This window comes from Procambarus clarkii, chromosome 11, assembly GCF_040958095.1.
Source record: "Procambarus clarkii isolate CNS0578487 chromosome 11, FALCON_Pclarkii_2.0, whole genome shotgun sequence".
In the NCBI taxonomy this organism is placed as follows: domain Eukaryota; kingdom Metazoa; phylum Arthropoda; class Malacostraca; order Decapoda; family Cambaridae; genus Procambarus; species Procambarus clarkii.
Window position 1 is genome coordinate 46,267,328 of NC_091160.1, and position 14,918 is coordinate 46,282,245.

At 42.3% G+C, this 14,918-nt stretch overlaps 2 protein-coding genes across 2 annotated transcripts in view; one reads left to right on the top strand and one right to left on the bottom strand.

Moving 5' to 3' along the window:
• LOC123758411 (major facilitator superfamily domain-containing protein 6) overlaps window positions 1–2,329 on the top strand; it is a 56,575-nt gene extending 54,246 nt beyond the window's left edge. The window contains exons 9-10 of the mRNA XM_069322785.1: window positions 1–15; window positions 1,460–2,329. The exon at window positions 1–15 is cut by the window's left edge and continues 153 nt beyond it. Coding sequence (XP_069178886.1) covers window positions 1–15; window positions 1,460–1,890 — 446 coding nt within the window. The 3' untranslated portion in view covers window positions 1,891–2,329. The remainder of the gene's footprint in view (window positions 16–1,459) is intronic.
• A 6,713-nt stretch (window positions 2,330–9,042) lies between these two features.
• LOC138363709 (probable serine/threonine-protein kinase fhkE) lies at window positions 9,043–14,046 on the bottom strand. Its single transcript, XM_069323097.1, has 2 exons — window positions 13,915–14,046; window positions 9,043–9,492 (listed from the first exon to the last, which is right to left on the bottom strand). Exons 1-2 carry the CDS (start codon window positions 14,044–14,046, stop codon window positions 9,043–9,045), a joined length of 582 nt encoding a protein of 193 aa, XP_069179198.1.
• Window positions 14,047–14,918: the final 872 nt, after the last annotated feature.

Genomic DNA, 14,918 nt, shown 5'->3' on the forward strand with positions numbered 1-14,918 from the left:
TCTATTACGGAGTGGGTGAGTTGTCCTGGTTGGTAGGCCTGTCAACCTCTGGAGGGTTGTTAAGGCCTGTCAACCTCTGCAGGGTTATTAAGGCCTGTCAACCTCTGGAGGGTTATTAAGGCCTGTCAACCTCTGGAGGGTTATTAAGGTCTATCAACCTCTGGAGGGTTATTAAGGTTTATCAGCCTCTGGAGGGTTATTAAGGCCTGTCAACCTCTGGAGGGTTATTAAGGCCTGTCAACCTCTGGAGGGTTATTAAGGCCTATCAACCTCTGGAGGATTATTAAGGCCTGTCAACCTCTGGAGGGTTATTAAGGCCTGTCAACCTCTGGAGGGTTATTAAGGCCTGTCAACCTCTGGATGTTTATTAAGGCCTGTCAACCTCTGCAGGGTTATTAAGGTCTATCAACCTCTGGAGGGTTATTAAGGTTTATCAGCCTCTAGAGGGTTATTAAGGCCTGTCAACCTCTGGAGGGTTATTAAGGTCTATCAACCTCTGGAGGGTTATTAAGGTTTATCAGCCTCTGGAGGGTTATTAAGGCCTGTAAACCTCTGGAGGGTTATTAAGGTCTATCAACCTCTGGAGGGTTATTAAGGTTTATCAGCCTCTGGAGGGTTATTAAGGCCTGTCAACCTCTGGAGGGTTATTAAGGCCTATCAACCTCTGGAGGGTTATTAAGGTCTATCAACTTCTGGAGGGTTGTTAAGGCCTATCAACCTCTGAAGGGTTATTAAGGCCTATCAACCTCTGGAGGGTTATTAAGGCCTATCAACCTCTGGAGGGTTATTAAGACCTATCAACCTCTGGAGGGTTATTAAGGCCTATCAACCTCTGGAAGGTTATTAAGGCCTATCAACCTCTGGAGGGTTATTAAGGCCTATCAACCTCTGGAGGGTTATTAAGACCTATCAACCTCTGGAGGGTTATTAAGGCCTATCAACCTCTGGAAGGTTGGGAAATATAGTTATATAAGCATTGAATAACGATGAGTAAGTATTGAATAAAGTTGAGTAAGCATTGAAAGGCTGAGTAAACAATGATCCATTCAACTGTTGCTCGTGTCATGGCCTCCTATGTTTATTATTTGTATGTTAACTCTGTCAGTTGTTGTGGATATAAGTCATGTTTGAGTGCACAAGTGGGTATCTGTAGTGATTTACCTGAATTTACCTGAGAGCCACTAACACTAGTGGCCGATGCAGGAAGCGTGCCATAATAACCTGGTTGAAATAAGTAAATCCAACTCGCACATATGAAAGTGGAGACGTTCCGGTCCATCTTATATCCATTTCTGAATGCTTATGGAAGTCCTGATTGGGCTACTTGTAAGGAAGTTTCAAACCCTTCCTGTGATTGGAAGTGGAAAAGGGGCCTCTGTAACCTTTCCCACAACCTCTCCCATGATGGGTACAGGGGGGGCAATAATCAACTAAACTGTTTTGTTGGTATTCCGCACAGGAAAGGGCCTGGGCAGCGTGGTGGGAGGGTATATGTACTACCACCTGGGCGCTCGCAAGACCTTCCGCATGATGACTGTGGCTAGCTTAGTCAGCGCTATAATCTTCCTCGTTTTCCATATTTACATCCAACAACGCGACCGTCTTCGGGAACTCAACCGATCGGAGAAAGAGAAGCTCTTAGCTGAAGAAGATGTTATTGAAGTAATCAAGCTGAAAATTCCTAAGGAGAAGAAAGCCAAGGATAAAAAGTTGAAAAAACTTAAGGATGGGAAACGCGGTAGCATTCAGATCGACTCCAAAGAGAACGGCTTGTACGAACTTCGAAGGGTAACTCTCATAGATGTTGAGACCCAGACTGATCCGGTGCAGTTTGCGGCCTCTCTTGCTACTCCTGACACAGACGATGACGATGACGGAGCGGAGGAATGATCTAACTTCTAACATCAAACACCAAAATTATCAATACACTCAGATACAACGTTATTCCGTGCATTAAAGTTACTACTTCTGGTTGGCAGCCAATGTTAACAGTCCACAAGTCAATGTATGTTTTTTACATGACAGAAGTATTAACTATGAAATATGAAATGAGTCGAGTACTGTACATTTCCCATTTATTATGTATATGTATATACATATATATGTATAAATTTTACACTATGGGCACCCGGCATTGAATGCGTGTCTCCCATCTCCTTGTGTATGTCAGATTTTGCTACAATGTACCTATTCATTTTACGTTATCTGTTAGGTTAAGGACCTGTCCGGAACGCTACTCGTGTTAATGGCTTTGTAAGAACACCAATGTTATGTACTCCCTCACAACCCAGTGTACCTTCTTGTATATAAATAAATAAGTAAATAAATATCTCTTTTTTTCAATATTAATCTCTCCCCTTTCCACCCAAGAAGCAAATTAGAGATCAGCCCAAGCTTCGTCTTGAGGCAAAGCACAACGCCTTAAGCCATATTGATGCTCTGTCCACAGAGCATTCTCTCTCTCAAATCATATACACTGATGGTTCCCTACACCGCACCACGGGTGCAGCTGGAAGTGCAGTTGTTCTGACAATGGGCGATGGCTTGTACTTTGAGTGGGGAGTCCGTATAGACAACTGGGCCTCTACCCTTCAGACTGAACTATTTGCCTTGATCCTTGCACTGAAATGTGTACAAGTCTCCAAACTTGATACATTAATTGTAAGTGACTCTTTATCATCCTTAAATGCTCTCAACTCTTTAAGACAATGGAACATGCTCGTGTCAGAAGCTAGACACAAATACAACAAAATTATTAAGGATGGTAACAGAGTCCATTTCATGTGGTCTCCATCTCATGTTGGCCTCCGAATGCATGATAGAGCTGACGAGTTAGCCAAAGAATCTGCCTTTAAAGGAGCCGTTGAGTGTAACCTTGGATTGTCAATGAGCAATCTGAGAGCAGCAGTACACCGAGAACTTCAACAAGATCTTGTAGATCTGAGGTAAAGTGAAATAGACACCAGTAATTCCATCTATCATCATACATACATGCAAGAGGAGCCACACATCTATGGATCATCCAATAAAATCAGCAGACTTCTAGATGTTACTACTGCTCGGCTTAGACTCGGTTACAAGTATCTCTGGGAATTCTCATTATCTGCTGATGTAGACCTGACCAAATGTAAACTGTCAACAAAATTATTCGCACACCCTCCGTCACTATGTGATGGAGTGCGAAAAGATGCGTGAATTTAGAGACAATTCTATAACCAATGTTCCAGCGATGTGTAAATATTTCATTCAAAATAATCTGCTACCAGAAATTTTAGCCAAATATCCCCAGTTTGCTAACTGTAGGTAGTAACTAAGTGATTGTAACCTATCCACCGCTGCCCACTGGATGGGGGCCGGTGTGCAGGACAAACATATCAGTTTTGACACTAGCTCTCCACATATGTCAGTTGCTTAATTTAGAACCTGTACTTGTGGTCGATCTCGAACCCATTGTTGATGTGACGACTTACATTGAATTTTGTTACTAGCTCATCAAGACTGTAACTTGCTTAGCTAAATGAATTGTGGGGTTCAGTCCCTGAGCCCATTATGTGCCTCTGTAACCCTTTTCACTACCGCCCACAAGATGAGTATAGTTGTAACACCACTCTTTTGTAACACCACTACTATAATGGAACACCACTATAATAATGGATACTAAACTAATAATGTAAACACTACTTATCCTGAGTAACACTTCCCCATCGGTTGCACTTGGTAACACTGTTATGAGCTAACATATGATGGTTACACCGGAACTAAAAAGTACACTGCCCACAAGGAAATGCTACACAAGGATTAAATACGCTGCCACCATCTGCCTATGACCATTGAGACTATATCAAGCAACGAGGCAAGAAACATTGCTTGACTTGGAGAGTACTTTCTATGACTGTCATTAATTATGAAAACGGTTGTCAACCACTATATCCAAAAAGGCTAAGAGGATTCAACAATTGACACAGACGGGAAATTTAACATGAGTTTACTGAGACCAAAATTATGTCAATCACCACTTATAAATCCTACTCTAACACTGGCAAAAAGTTAAGAAATTTGGACATGGAACAAAACCTCAGAGATCACACATGTTACCTTAAGACCTGTCTCTCCCTGGCTGAGATGTTCTTCACAGCCCTCTCTGGACCCTGGTGTCTGGCACTCTGTCCTTACTAAGTCCCTACCGGACCTCTATATACAATCCCCACAGGGGGGAGGGGGAGATCTGCTGTTGCTACCTACACCAAGAATGTAAGAGATCGGCCACACGTGTACACTCAAGAAATATTTCAATAAGCTTGTTTGACATTCACCATACACTCTTCAAGAGAGGAGTTATTAATTACGTGTGTGACTGATCTCTGACCTGGCCAAAAGGGGGAGATCCATGGATGTTTACACATAAGAATCTGGGATCTAATTCCATTGCAATGTTTGACAAGAGTATCATGAAATATTACATACTTGAAACTATGCTGACTAAGACTAACCCAGGAATTTTTTTAATCAACATACAAGATAAACCGGAGGTCATCTGGGCTGACCTCTTGGAGAAGGCTTCCCTGGGTGTGAACTCTAAGGGGGGTGGGAGGTCATGGGTGTTACATAGTGACCCACCACCACCATCCACAGGATGAGTATAGTGACCCACCACCATCCACAGGATGAGTATAGTGACCCACCACCACCCACAGCATGAGTATAGCGACCCACCGCCACCCACAGCATGAGTATAGCGAACCGCCACCACCCACAGGATGAGTATAGTGACCCACCACCACCCACAGCATGAGTATAGTGAACCACCACCACCCACAGGATGAGTATAGCGAACCACCACCACCCACAGGATGAGTATAGTGACCCACCACCACCCACAGCATGAGTATAGTGAACCACCACAACCCACAGGATGAGTATAGCGACCCACCACCACCCACAGCATGAGTATAGCGACCCACCACAACCCACAGGATGAGTTTAGCGACCCACCACCACCCACAGCATGAGTATAGCGACCCACCACAACCCACAGGATGAGTATAGCGACCCACCACCATCCACAGGATGAGTATAGTGACCCACCACCACCCACAGCATGAGTATAGCGACCCACCACCACCCACAGGATGAGTATAGCGAACCACCACCACCCACAGGATGAGTATAGCGACCCACCACCACCCACAGCATGAGTATAGCGACCCACCACCACCCACAGCATGAGTATAGTGACCCACCACCACCACCCACAGCATGAGTATAGTGACCCACCACCACCCACAGCATGAGTATAGTGACCCACCACCCCCCACAGCATGAGTATAGTGACCCACCACCACCCACAGGATGAGTATAGCGACCCACCACCACCCACAGGATGAGTATAGTAACCCACCACCACCCACAGGATGAGTATAGCGACCCATCACCACCCACAGCATGAGTATAGTGACCCACCACCACCACCCACAGCATGAGTATAGCGACCCATCACCACCCACAGGATGAGTATAGTGATCCACCCACAGGATGAGTATAGCGACCCACCACCACCCACAGGATGAGTATAGTGACCCACCACCACCCACAGGATGAGTAAAGCATTTAAACGCTTACCACGTCATTCAAACGTCCTAACAACGCAATTATCGTGCATAAACCAGCAGTCGTAGTTAGGTTGTGAATATCCTGAGCGTCAGTGGGAGTGTCAAAGGTTACAGGTCCTTCACTGGTGGCTAAGACAACTTTCTTCACCTTGTTCTTGTTGTGGGTCAGGGTCGTGTCCTTGTTGCTTTTGTTTCTTTGTCGTGGTGTGTTTGTTCTTGGTCCTCTTGTTAGTGCTGTTGTTTGTGTCGTTGTTTCTGTTGTGTTTGTGTCGTTGTTTCTGGTGTGTTTGTGTTGTTGTTTCTGTTGTGTTTGTGTCGTTGTTTCTGGTGTGTTTGTGTTGTTGTTTGTGTCTTTGTTTCTGTTGTGTTTGTGTCGTTGTTTATGTTGTGTTTGTGTCGTTGTTTCTGTTGTGTTTGTGTCGTTGTTTCTGTTGTGTTTGTGTCGTTTCTGTTGTGTTTGTGTCGTTGTTTATGTTGTGTTTGTGTCGTTGTTTATGTTGTGTTTGTGTCGTTGTTTCTGTAGTGTTTGTGTCGTTGTTTTTGTTGTGTTTGTGTCGTTGTGTTTGTGTCGTTGTTTCTGTTTTGTTTGTGTCGTTGTTTCTGTTGTGTTTGTGTCGTTGCTTTTGTTGTGTTTGTGTCGTTGTTTTTGTTGTGTTTGTGTCGCTGTTTGTGTCGTTGTTTTTGTTGTGTTTGTGTCGTTGTTTTTGTTGTGTTTGTGTCGTTGTGTTTGTTTCGTTGTTTGTGTCGTTGTTTTTGTTGTGTTTGTTTCGTTGTTTGTGTCGTTATTTTTGTTGTGTTTGTGTTGTATTTCTGTTGTGTTTGTGTCGTTTTTTTTGTTGTGTTTGTGTCGTTGTTTTTGTTGTGTTTGTGTCGTTGTTTCTGTTGTGTTTGTGTCGTTGTTTCCGTTGTGTTTGTGTTGTATTTCTGTTGTGTTTGTGTCGTTTTTTTGTTGTGTTTGTGTCGTTGTTTTTGTTGTGTTTGTGTCGTTGTTTTTGTTGTGTTTGTGTCGTTGTTTTTGTTGTGTTTGTGTCGTTGTTTCTGTTGTGTTTGTGTCGTTGTTTCTGTTGTGTTTGTGTCGTTGTTTCTGTTGTGTTTGTGTCGTTGTTTCTGTTGTGTTTGTGTCGTTGTTTCTGTTGTGTTTGTGTCGTTGTTTCTGTTGTGTTTGTGTCGTTGTTTCTGTTGTGTTTGTGTCGTTGTTTCTGTTGTGTTTGTGTTGTGTTTGCGTCGTTGTTTCTGTTGTGTTTGTGTCGTTGTTTCCGTTGTGTTTGTGTTGTATTTCTGTTGTGTTTGTGTCGTTTTTTTTGTTGTGTTTGTGTCGTTGTTTCTGTTGTGTTTGTGTCGTTGTTTCTGTTGTGTTTGTGTCGTTGTTTCTGTTGTGTTTGCGTCGTTGTTTCTGTTGTGTTTGTGTCGTTGTTTCTGTTGTGTTTGTGTCGTTGTTTGTGTCTTTTTTTTGTTGTGTTTGTGTCGTTGTTTCTGTTGTGTTTGTGTCGTTGTTTCTGTTGTGTTTGTGTCGTTATTTCTGTTGTGTTTGTGTCGTTGTTTCTGTTGTGTTTGTGTCGTTGTTTCTGTTGTTTGTGTCGTTGTTTCTGTTGTGTTTGCGTCGTTGTTTCTGTTGTGTTTGTGTCGTTGTTTCTGTTGTGGTTGTGTCGTTGTTTCTGTTGTGTTTGTGTCGTTGTTTCTGTTGTGTTTGTGTCGTTGTTTGTGTCTTTTTTTGTTGTGTTTGTGTCGTTGTTTCTGTTGTGTTTGTGTCGTTGTTTGTGTCTTTTTTTTGTTGTGTTTGTGTCGTTGTTTCTGTTGTGTTTGTGTCGTTGTTTCTGTTGTGTTTGTGTCGTTGTTTCTGTTGTGTTTGTGTCGTTGTTTCTGTTGTTTGTGTCGTTGTTTCTGTTGTTTGTGTCGTTGTTTCTGTTGTGTTTGTGTCGTTGTTTCTGTTGTGTTTGTGTCGTTGTTTCTCTTGTGTTTGTGTCGTTGTTTCTGTTGTGTTTGTGTCGTTGTTTCTGTTGTGTTTGTGTCGTGGTTTCTGTTGTGTTTGTGTTGTTTGTGTCGTTGTTTCTGTTGTGTTTGTGTTGTTTGTGTCGTTGTTTCTGTTGTGTTTGTGTCGTGGTTTCTGTTGTGTTTGTGTTGTTTGTGTCGTTGTTTCTGTTGTGTTTGTGTCGTTGTTTCTGTTGTGTTGTTTGTGTCGTTGTTTCTGTTGTGTTTGTGTCGTTGTTTCTGTTGTGTTGTGTCGTTGTTTCCTGTTGTGTTTGTGTCGTTGTTTCTGTTGTGTTTGTGTCGTTGTGTTCTGTTGTGTTTGTGTCGTTGTTTCTGTTGTGTTTGTGTCGTTGTTTCTGTTGTGTTTGTGTCGTTGTTCTGTGGTGGTTTGTGTTGTGTTTGCGTCGTTGTTTCTGTTGTGTTTGTGTCGTTGTTCCTGTTGTGTTTGTGTCGTTGTTTCTGTTGTGTTTGTGTCGTTGTTTCTGTTGTGTTTGTGTCGTTGTTTCTGTTGTGTTTGTGTCGTTGTTTCTGTTTGTTGTGTCGTTGTTCCTGTTGTGTTTGTGTCGTTGTTTCTGTTGTGTTTGGGTCGTGTTCTGTGTTTGTCTGTTCTGTTGTGTTTGCTGTCGTTGTTTCCTGTTGTGTTTGTGTCGTTGTTTCTGTTGTGGTTGTGTCGTTGTTTCTGTTGTGTTTGTGTCGTTGTTCCTGTTGTGTTTGTGTCGTTGTTTCTGTTGTGTTTGGGTCGTTGTTTCTGTTGTGTTTGCGTCGTTGTTCCTGTTGTGTTTGTGTCGTTGTTTCTGTTGTGTTTGTGTCGTTGTTTCTGTTGTGGTTGTATCGTTGTTTCTGTTGTTTGTATCGTTGTTTTTGTTGTTTGTGTCGTTGTTTCTGTTGTTTGTGTCGTTTCTGTTGTTTGTGTCGTTGTTTCTGTTGTGTTTGTGTCGTTGTTTCTGTTGTGTTTGTGTCGTTGTTTCTGTTGTGTTTGTGTCGTTGTTTCTGTTGTGGTTGTATCGTTGTTTCTGTTGTTTGTATCGTTGTTTTTGTTGTTTGTGTCGTTTCTGTTGTTTGTGTCGTTGTTTCTGTTGTGTTTGTGTCGTTGTTTCTGTTGTGTTTGTGTCGTTGTTTCTGTTGTGTTTGTGTCGTTGTTTCTGTTGTGTTTGCGTCGTTGTTTCTGTTGTGTTTGTGTCGTTGTTTCTGTTGTGTTTGTGTCGTTGTTTCTGTTGTGTTTGTGTCGTTGTTCCTGTTGTTTTTGTGTCGTTGTTTCTGTTGTGTTTGTGTCGTTGTTTCTGTTGTGTTTGCGTCGTTTTTTGTGTCGTTGTTTCTGTTGTTTGTGTCGTTGTTTCTGTTGTGTTTATGTCGTTGTTTCTGTTGTTTTTTGTCGTTGTTTCTGTTGTTTGTGTCGTTGTTTCTGTTGTGTTTGTGTCGTCGTTTCTGTTGTTTGTGTCGTTGTTTCTGTTGTTTGTGTCGTTGTTTATGTTGTTTGTGTCGTTGTTTCTGTTGTTTGTGTCGTTGTTTCCGTTGTGTTTGTGTCGTTGTTTCTGTTGTTCGTGTCGTTGTTTCTGTTGTTTGTGTCGTTGTTTGTGTCGTTGTTTTTGTTGTATTTGTGTCGTTGTTTCTGTTGTGTTTGTGTCGTTGTTTGTGTCGTTGTTTCTGTTGTTTGTGTCTTTGTTTGTGTTGTTGTTTGTGTCGTTATTTCTGTTGTTTGTGTCGTTGTTTCTGTTGTGTTTGTGTCGTTGTTTCTGTTGTTTGTGTCGTTGTTTCTGTTGTTTGTGTCGTTGTTTCTGTTGTTTGTGTCGTTGTTTCTGTTGTTTGTGTCGTTGTTTCTGTTGTTTGTGTCGTTGCTTCTGTTGTTTGTGTCGTTGTTTCTGTTGTGTTTGTGTCGTTGTTTCTGTTGTTCGTGTCGTTGTTTCTGTCGTTGTTTCTGTTGTGTTTGTGTTTTTGTTTGTGTCGTTGTTTCTGTTGTGTTTGTGTCGTTGTTGTTCTCCTGTTGTTATTACCTGTAATCACCTGCTTCATCACCTGCCTCACAAACACCTGCCCCCCCCTGCCCCCCAGGCAACAAAACACCTGCCTCACAAACACCTGACAACCAGCAGGTTACAAACACTGCACCAACACCACCACTGGAGGAGAAGAGCGGCCCGAGGTAACCCCAGGTAACCCCAGGTAACCCCAGGAGACAACTCTACCCACACAAACCTCTTCAAGATATCAGGTTGCCAGCACTGAGACGCTCGTAACTACCTCCTTAAGACGCCGCGCTGGTTGGGTCGTTACCAACCACTCCACGATAGCAGAAATGATGAATTAAGGAGAATAGGTCCTTGAAATGGTGAATGTGTTTTGGGGAGACGCAGGGGGGTAGACTGTGTTTTGTGTGACGCAGCGAGGGTGTGACGCAGTGCGGCTTGCGTCACATGATAGTCAGCTTGGTCACAAGGGGTAATGTGATATTCGTATCTGGTGGTGAGGCTGTACACGTTATTGCTTTCTCACTCGCTGTCTCTTCTGACTCCCCAACCACTTAAGGCTGGACGGTATAGTGCGACGGTCTCGCTTCCTGCAGGTCCGCGTTCAATCCCCGACCGTCCAAGTGGTTGGACACCATACCCTTATCCTCATCTCTTCCAAGTGCTATATAGTCGTAATGGCTTGTCGCTTTCCCCTCATAATTCCCTGGGATATGTGGGCCTGCGGGCCGCTGCAGGCAACAGCCTGGTGGACCAAGCTCTCACAAGTCAACCCTGGCCTCGAGCCGGGCTTGGGGAGTAGAACAACTCCCAGAACCCCATCAACCAGGGGCCAGATTCACGAAGTAGTTACGCAAGCAGTTACGAACGTGTACATCTTTCCTCAATCTTTGACGGCTTTGGTTACATTTATTAAACAGTTTACAAGCATGAAAACTTGCCAATCAACTGTTGTTATTGTTATAAACAGCCTCCTGGTGCTTCGGAGCTCATTAACTGTTTAATAATTGTAAACAAAGCCGCCAAAGATTGAGGAAAGATGGACAGCTTCGTAAGTGCTTGCGTAACTGCTTCGTGAATCTGCCCCCAGGTATCAAGCAGGTAAAATGGTTGTCAGTAATCCATGGGTCAATAACGGTCCCTTTATAAATGTCCAGCTCCTGATCTTCCAGATTCACGAAGCAGTTACGCACGTACTTAAAAAAAGTTTTTCTTCTTATGACCATCGTGGAGGCTACGTCGGGATTCACGTAGGCATTTAAGGATTTAAGCATTTAAGTCATTCATGTTAACTATATATATATATATATATATATATATATATATATATATATATATATACAACTTTATATATGCCCATATATATATATATATATATATATATATATATATATATATATATATATATATATATATATATATATATATATATATAAACACTGGTGAATATTTATATATATATATATATTTATATATATATATATATATATATATATATATATATATATATATATATATATATATATATATATATATATATATATGTCGTACCTAGTAGCCAGAACGCACTTCTCAGCCTACTATGCAAGGCCCGATTTGGCTAATAAGGCAAGTTTTCCTGAATTAATATATTTTCTCTAATTTTTTTCTTATGAAATGATAATATTACCCATTTCATTATGTATGAGGTCAATTTTTTTTATTGGAGTTAAAATTAACGTAGATATATGACCGAACCTAACCAACCCTACCTAACCTAACCTATCCTATCTTTATAGGTTAGGTTAGGTTAGGTGGCCGAAAAAGTTAGGTTAGGTTAGGTTAGGTAGGTTAGGTAGACGAAAAACAATTAATTCATGAAAACTTGGCTTATTAGGCAAATCGGGCCTTGCATAGTAGGCTGAGAAGTGCGTTCTGGCTACTAGGTACGACATATATATATATATATATATATATATATATATATATATATATATATATATATATATATATATATATATATATATATATATACATTCTCTGCTTGAAACTTGTAGTAAATATGTCTTTTTTTATATTATATTATATTATATTTAGATTTATATTACCAAGCTTAGCATTGCTTGGTATTAGATTTATACTACCAAGATTAATGGTATTCCAGTAGTTATTACGTAAATAAACACTGGTGAACTTGAGATATGAGAGTAGGTTAGGTTAGGAATGCTTGGACGCATTTACTATCTCCTCATGCCTCTGTTCACCTAGCAGTAAGAATAGCTAATCAGGAATTAGTTAGATTAGTGTGAGGCTGCATTCTGAGGGGAGGGGGGACCATGATACAGGTCTAACGTGTATATAATTAATAATAATCATTGTGTCGGGGACAGGCAGCCAGAGTGTCTATATACATGTTAGGCTTATATTGAGGTCCCTCCCCTCCCAAAGGTCAAAGTACCGACCCTACCTAAGATGGTACTCCACAATAAGCTGACTAACCCTTTTGTACCTTACGGGTTATTCATGCCCGTGCCGCATCTTGGGTGGCTTAATCTTTATCAATGAATCATCAATCTTGGGTACCCCACTTACTGTTAGGTGGACAGGAGCATTAGGTAATAGGAAATGTGCCCAACCATTTCTCTCTCGTCCAGGGTTCGAACCTGGAATTTCCGATTTTGAGTCGAGAACGAACCTAGCCCAAGCCATCCCAGCCTAGCCTAATGTTACCCAACCCAACTTAATTTGACTCAACCCAACCCAATCCATCCTAACCTAACCCAACTGAGCCCAATACAGCCTAACCTAAGCTACTACAGCCTAGTATAGCAATATATAAATACAATTTAAGCAAACAGAAAATGAGCTTTGTCAACTCGTCTTGTGTCCTAAACGTCCCACTCAGGCACCTTACAATTAATTCACCTTCATATTCAATTAATTACAAAAGTTTTTCAGTTATTATTAAATGTCAACTAGGACAAACCCTTACCTAACATCACTTGTTGCTGCATTTTTATTCAGCACTTATTGTGTTGCGTGTTCTACAGTATTGTTGTGTTATCTGTCTGCACACTACAGACTGAAGATCATTCTTCCTGTAATTAGTCGAGGTCTAACAACGATGGTTTAAATTGATCATTATGTGATGAGGTAGATTGCTCGGCTGGTTCCTCTACATGTAACGCTGAACAAATATGTGTTCAAATATGTGCATTGACAAATGTGTCTTCCTGTCTTACACAATTTATCTATTTTTTTAAAAATAGATAAGTGCGCCTGTGAGTAAAAACAATCCTGTCAGCTGTAAAAATATTGATGCAAATATTTAAATAAAAAATATAATGAAACAAATATTTCTGGTTAATTTATCCTATCATTTGTACAGTATATCCAAAGAAGTGAAAAATTGAGACATGATGAACAATTTAATGGACGATACAAAAGAAATATGACTATTACATATCAACATGAGATCTTAATGATCCATGGTTAACATGATTTAATAAGGATAATATCTGGTAATAATACAAACTATAATTTAAAACCTTTATCACTGAATTTTATTATTAAGAAGCTTAGGTATACACAGCAATGTGCTGCTTCCCTATTCTATATGGAAGATTACACAGTGTAGATCAATAACCAGCTACAAGCTCATCCAACATCCTCACCTCACAGGATGGCCAGTCATACATGGAATCAGGAGAGAATAAGAAATGTGAGGCTGCTCTATTAGCCTCCACTGGCAAAATCTGGGTACAGCACAAGAATATCTTCCAATATTCCTGAGTGTATGAAGTAATTACAGAGCTCAAAGTACCTCATACCATTTGGTATGAAGTCACTGATAACAGGACAATCACAGATATAGTGTTGGAGAGTATGGCCTCTCAAGTAGAACTGAAAAGAGATGTTTTTTTCCACCAAGAGGGTTATAAACCCATGGAACGGCCTACCCGCTGAAGCCGTAAATGCCAAATTCCAGCTAAAAAAATATCATTAAGACAATTGTCGGGCCTTTTAACAAGCCGCCGGCTTTTTGTCCTCGTCGAGGCTACTAGATAGTTAGCGGCCCTTGGGTAAATTTAGGTAAATATATACGTAAATAGATACCATAGTTTCTCAAATCTTGGGAGCGAAGAAATACATGTAGCCTAGTGAATCTATGTCCGGGAATCATTGCATTACACGAAAATTAGGCTGGAAAAGCGGGACCCAGGAGCTAGAGCTGGACATTGGAGGTCCACATAGGGGAGCAGACTTCACAGCAGGAGGGGCGGGGCAGCAGACCTCACCGTCAGGAGTGATCAACGAGACTGTAATGGTTGGAATATTTGGTGGTTAGTGAAAGTTACCTTCAGCACTCTCGCTCTCTACACGCTCTCATTCACTCTCATCTCATTGTCATTCACTCTCATCTCATTGTCATTCACTCTCATCTCATTGTCGTTCACTCTCATCTCATTGTCATTCACTCTCATCTCATTGTCATTCACTCTCATCTCATTGTCATTCACTCTCATCTCATTGTCATTCACTCATTCACTCTCACTAAATATTGTGTTTGAAGCAGAACTGTTGTATTCTCAGTCCAGACGCCAGAGTGTTGAGCCCACGGGACGGGTATGGGGTCCACTACCGCCCACAGGATGGGTATGGGGTCCACTACCACCCACAGGATGGGTATGGGGTCCACTACCACCCACAGGATGGGTATGGGGTCCACTACCACCCACAGGATGGGTATGGGGTCCACTACTACCCACAGGATGGGTATGGGGTCCACTACCACCCACAGGATGGGTATGGGGTCCACTACCACCCACAGGATGGGTATGGGGGTCCACTACCACCCACAGGATGGGTATGGGGTCCACCACCACCCACAGGACGGGTATGGGGTCCACTACCACCCACAAGATGGGTATGGGGTCCACTACCACCCACAGGATGGGTATGGGGTCCACTACCACCCACAGGATAGGTATGGGGGTCCACTACCACCCACAGGATGGGTATGGGGTCCACTACCACCCACAGGATAGGTATGGGGGTCCACTACCACCCACAGGACGGGTGTGGTGGTCCACTACCACCCACAGGACAGGTATGGGGTCCACTACCACCCACAGGACAGGTATGGGGTCCACTACCACCCACAGGACAGGTATGGGGTCCACTACCACCCACAGGATGGGTATGGGGGTCCACTACCACCCACACGATGGGTATGGGGGTCCACTACCACCCACAGGATGGGAACGGGGACCACTATCACCCACAGGACAGGTATGGGGTCCACTACCACCCACAGGATGGGTATGGGGGTCCACTACCACCCACAGGATGGGTATGGGGGTCCACTACCACCCACAGGATGGGAATGGGGACCACT

Bases quoted from the DNA above. Each gene is read 5' to 3' on its own strand.
- LOC138363709 (XM_069323097.1), bottom strand. From the start codon at position 14,046: ATGAGAGTGAATGACAATGAGATGAGAGTGAATGACAATGAGATGAGA. The intron at 9,493-13,914 runs GTGAATGAGAGC...CAAACACAACAG, and splicing joins TGAATGACAATGAGATGAGA to AAACAACGACAGAAACAACG.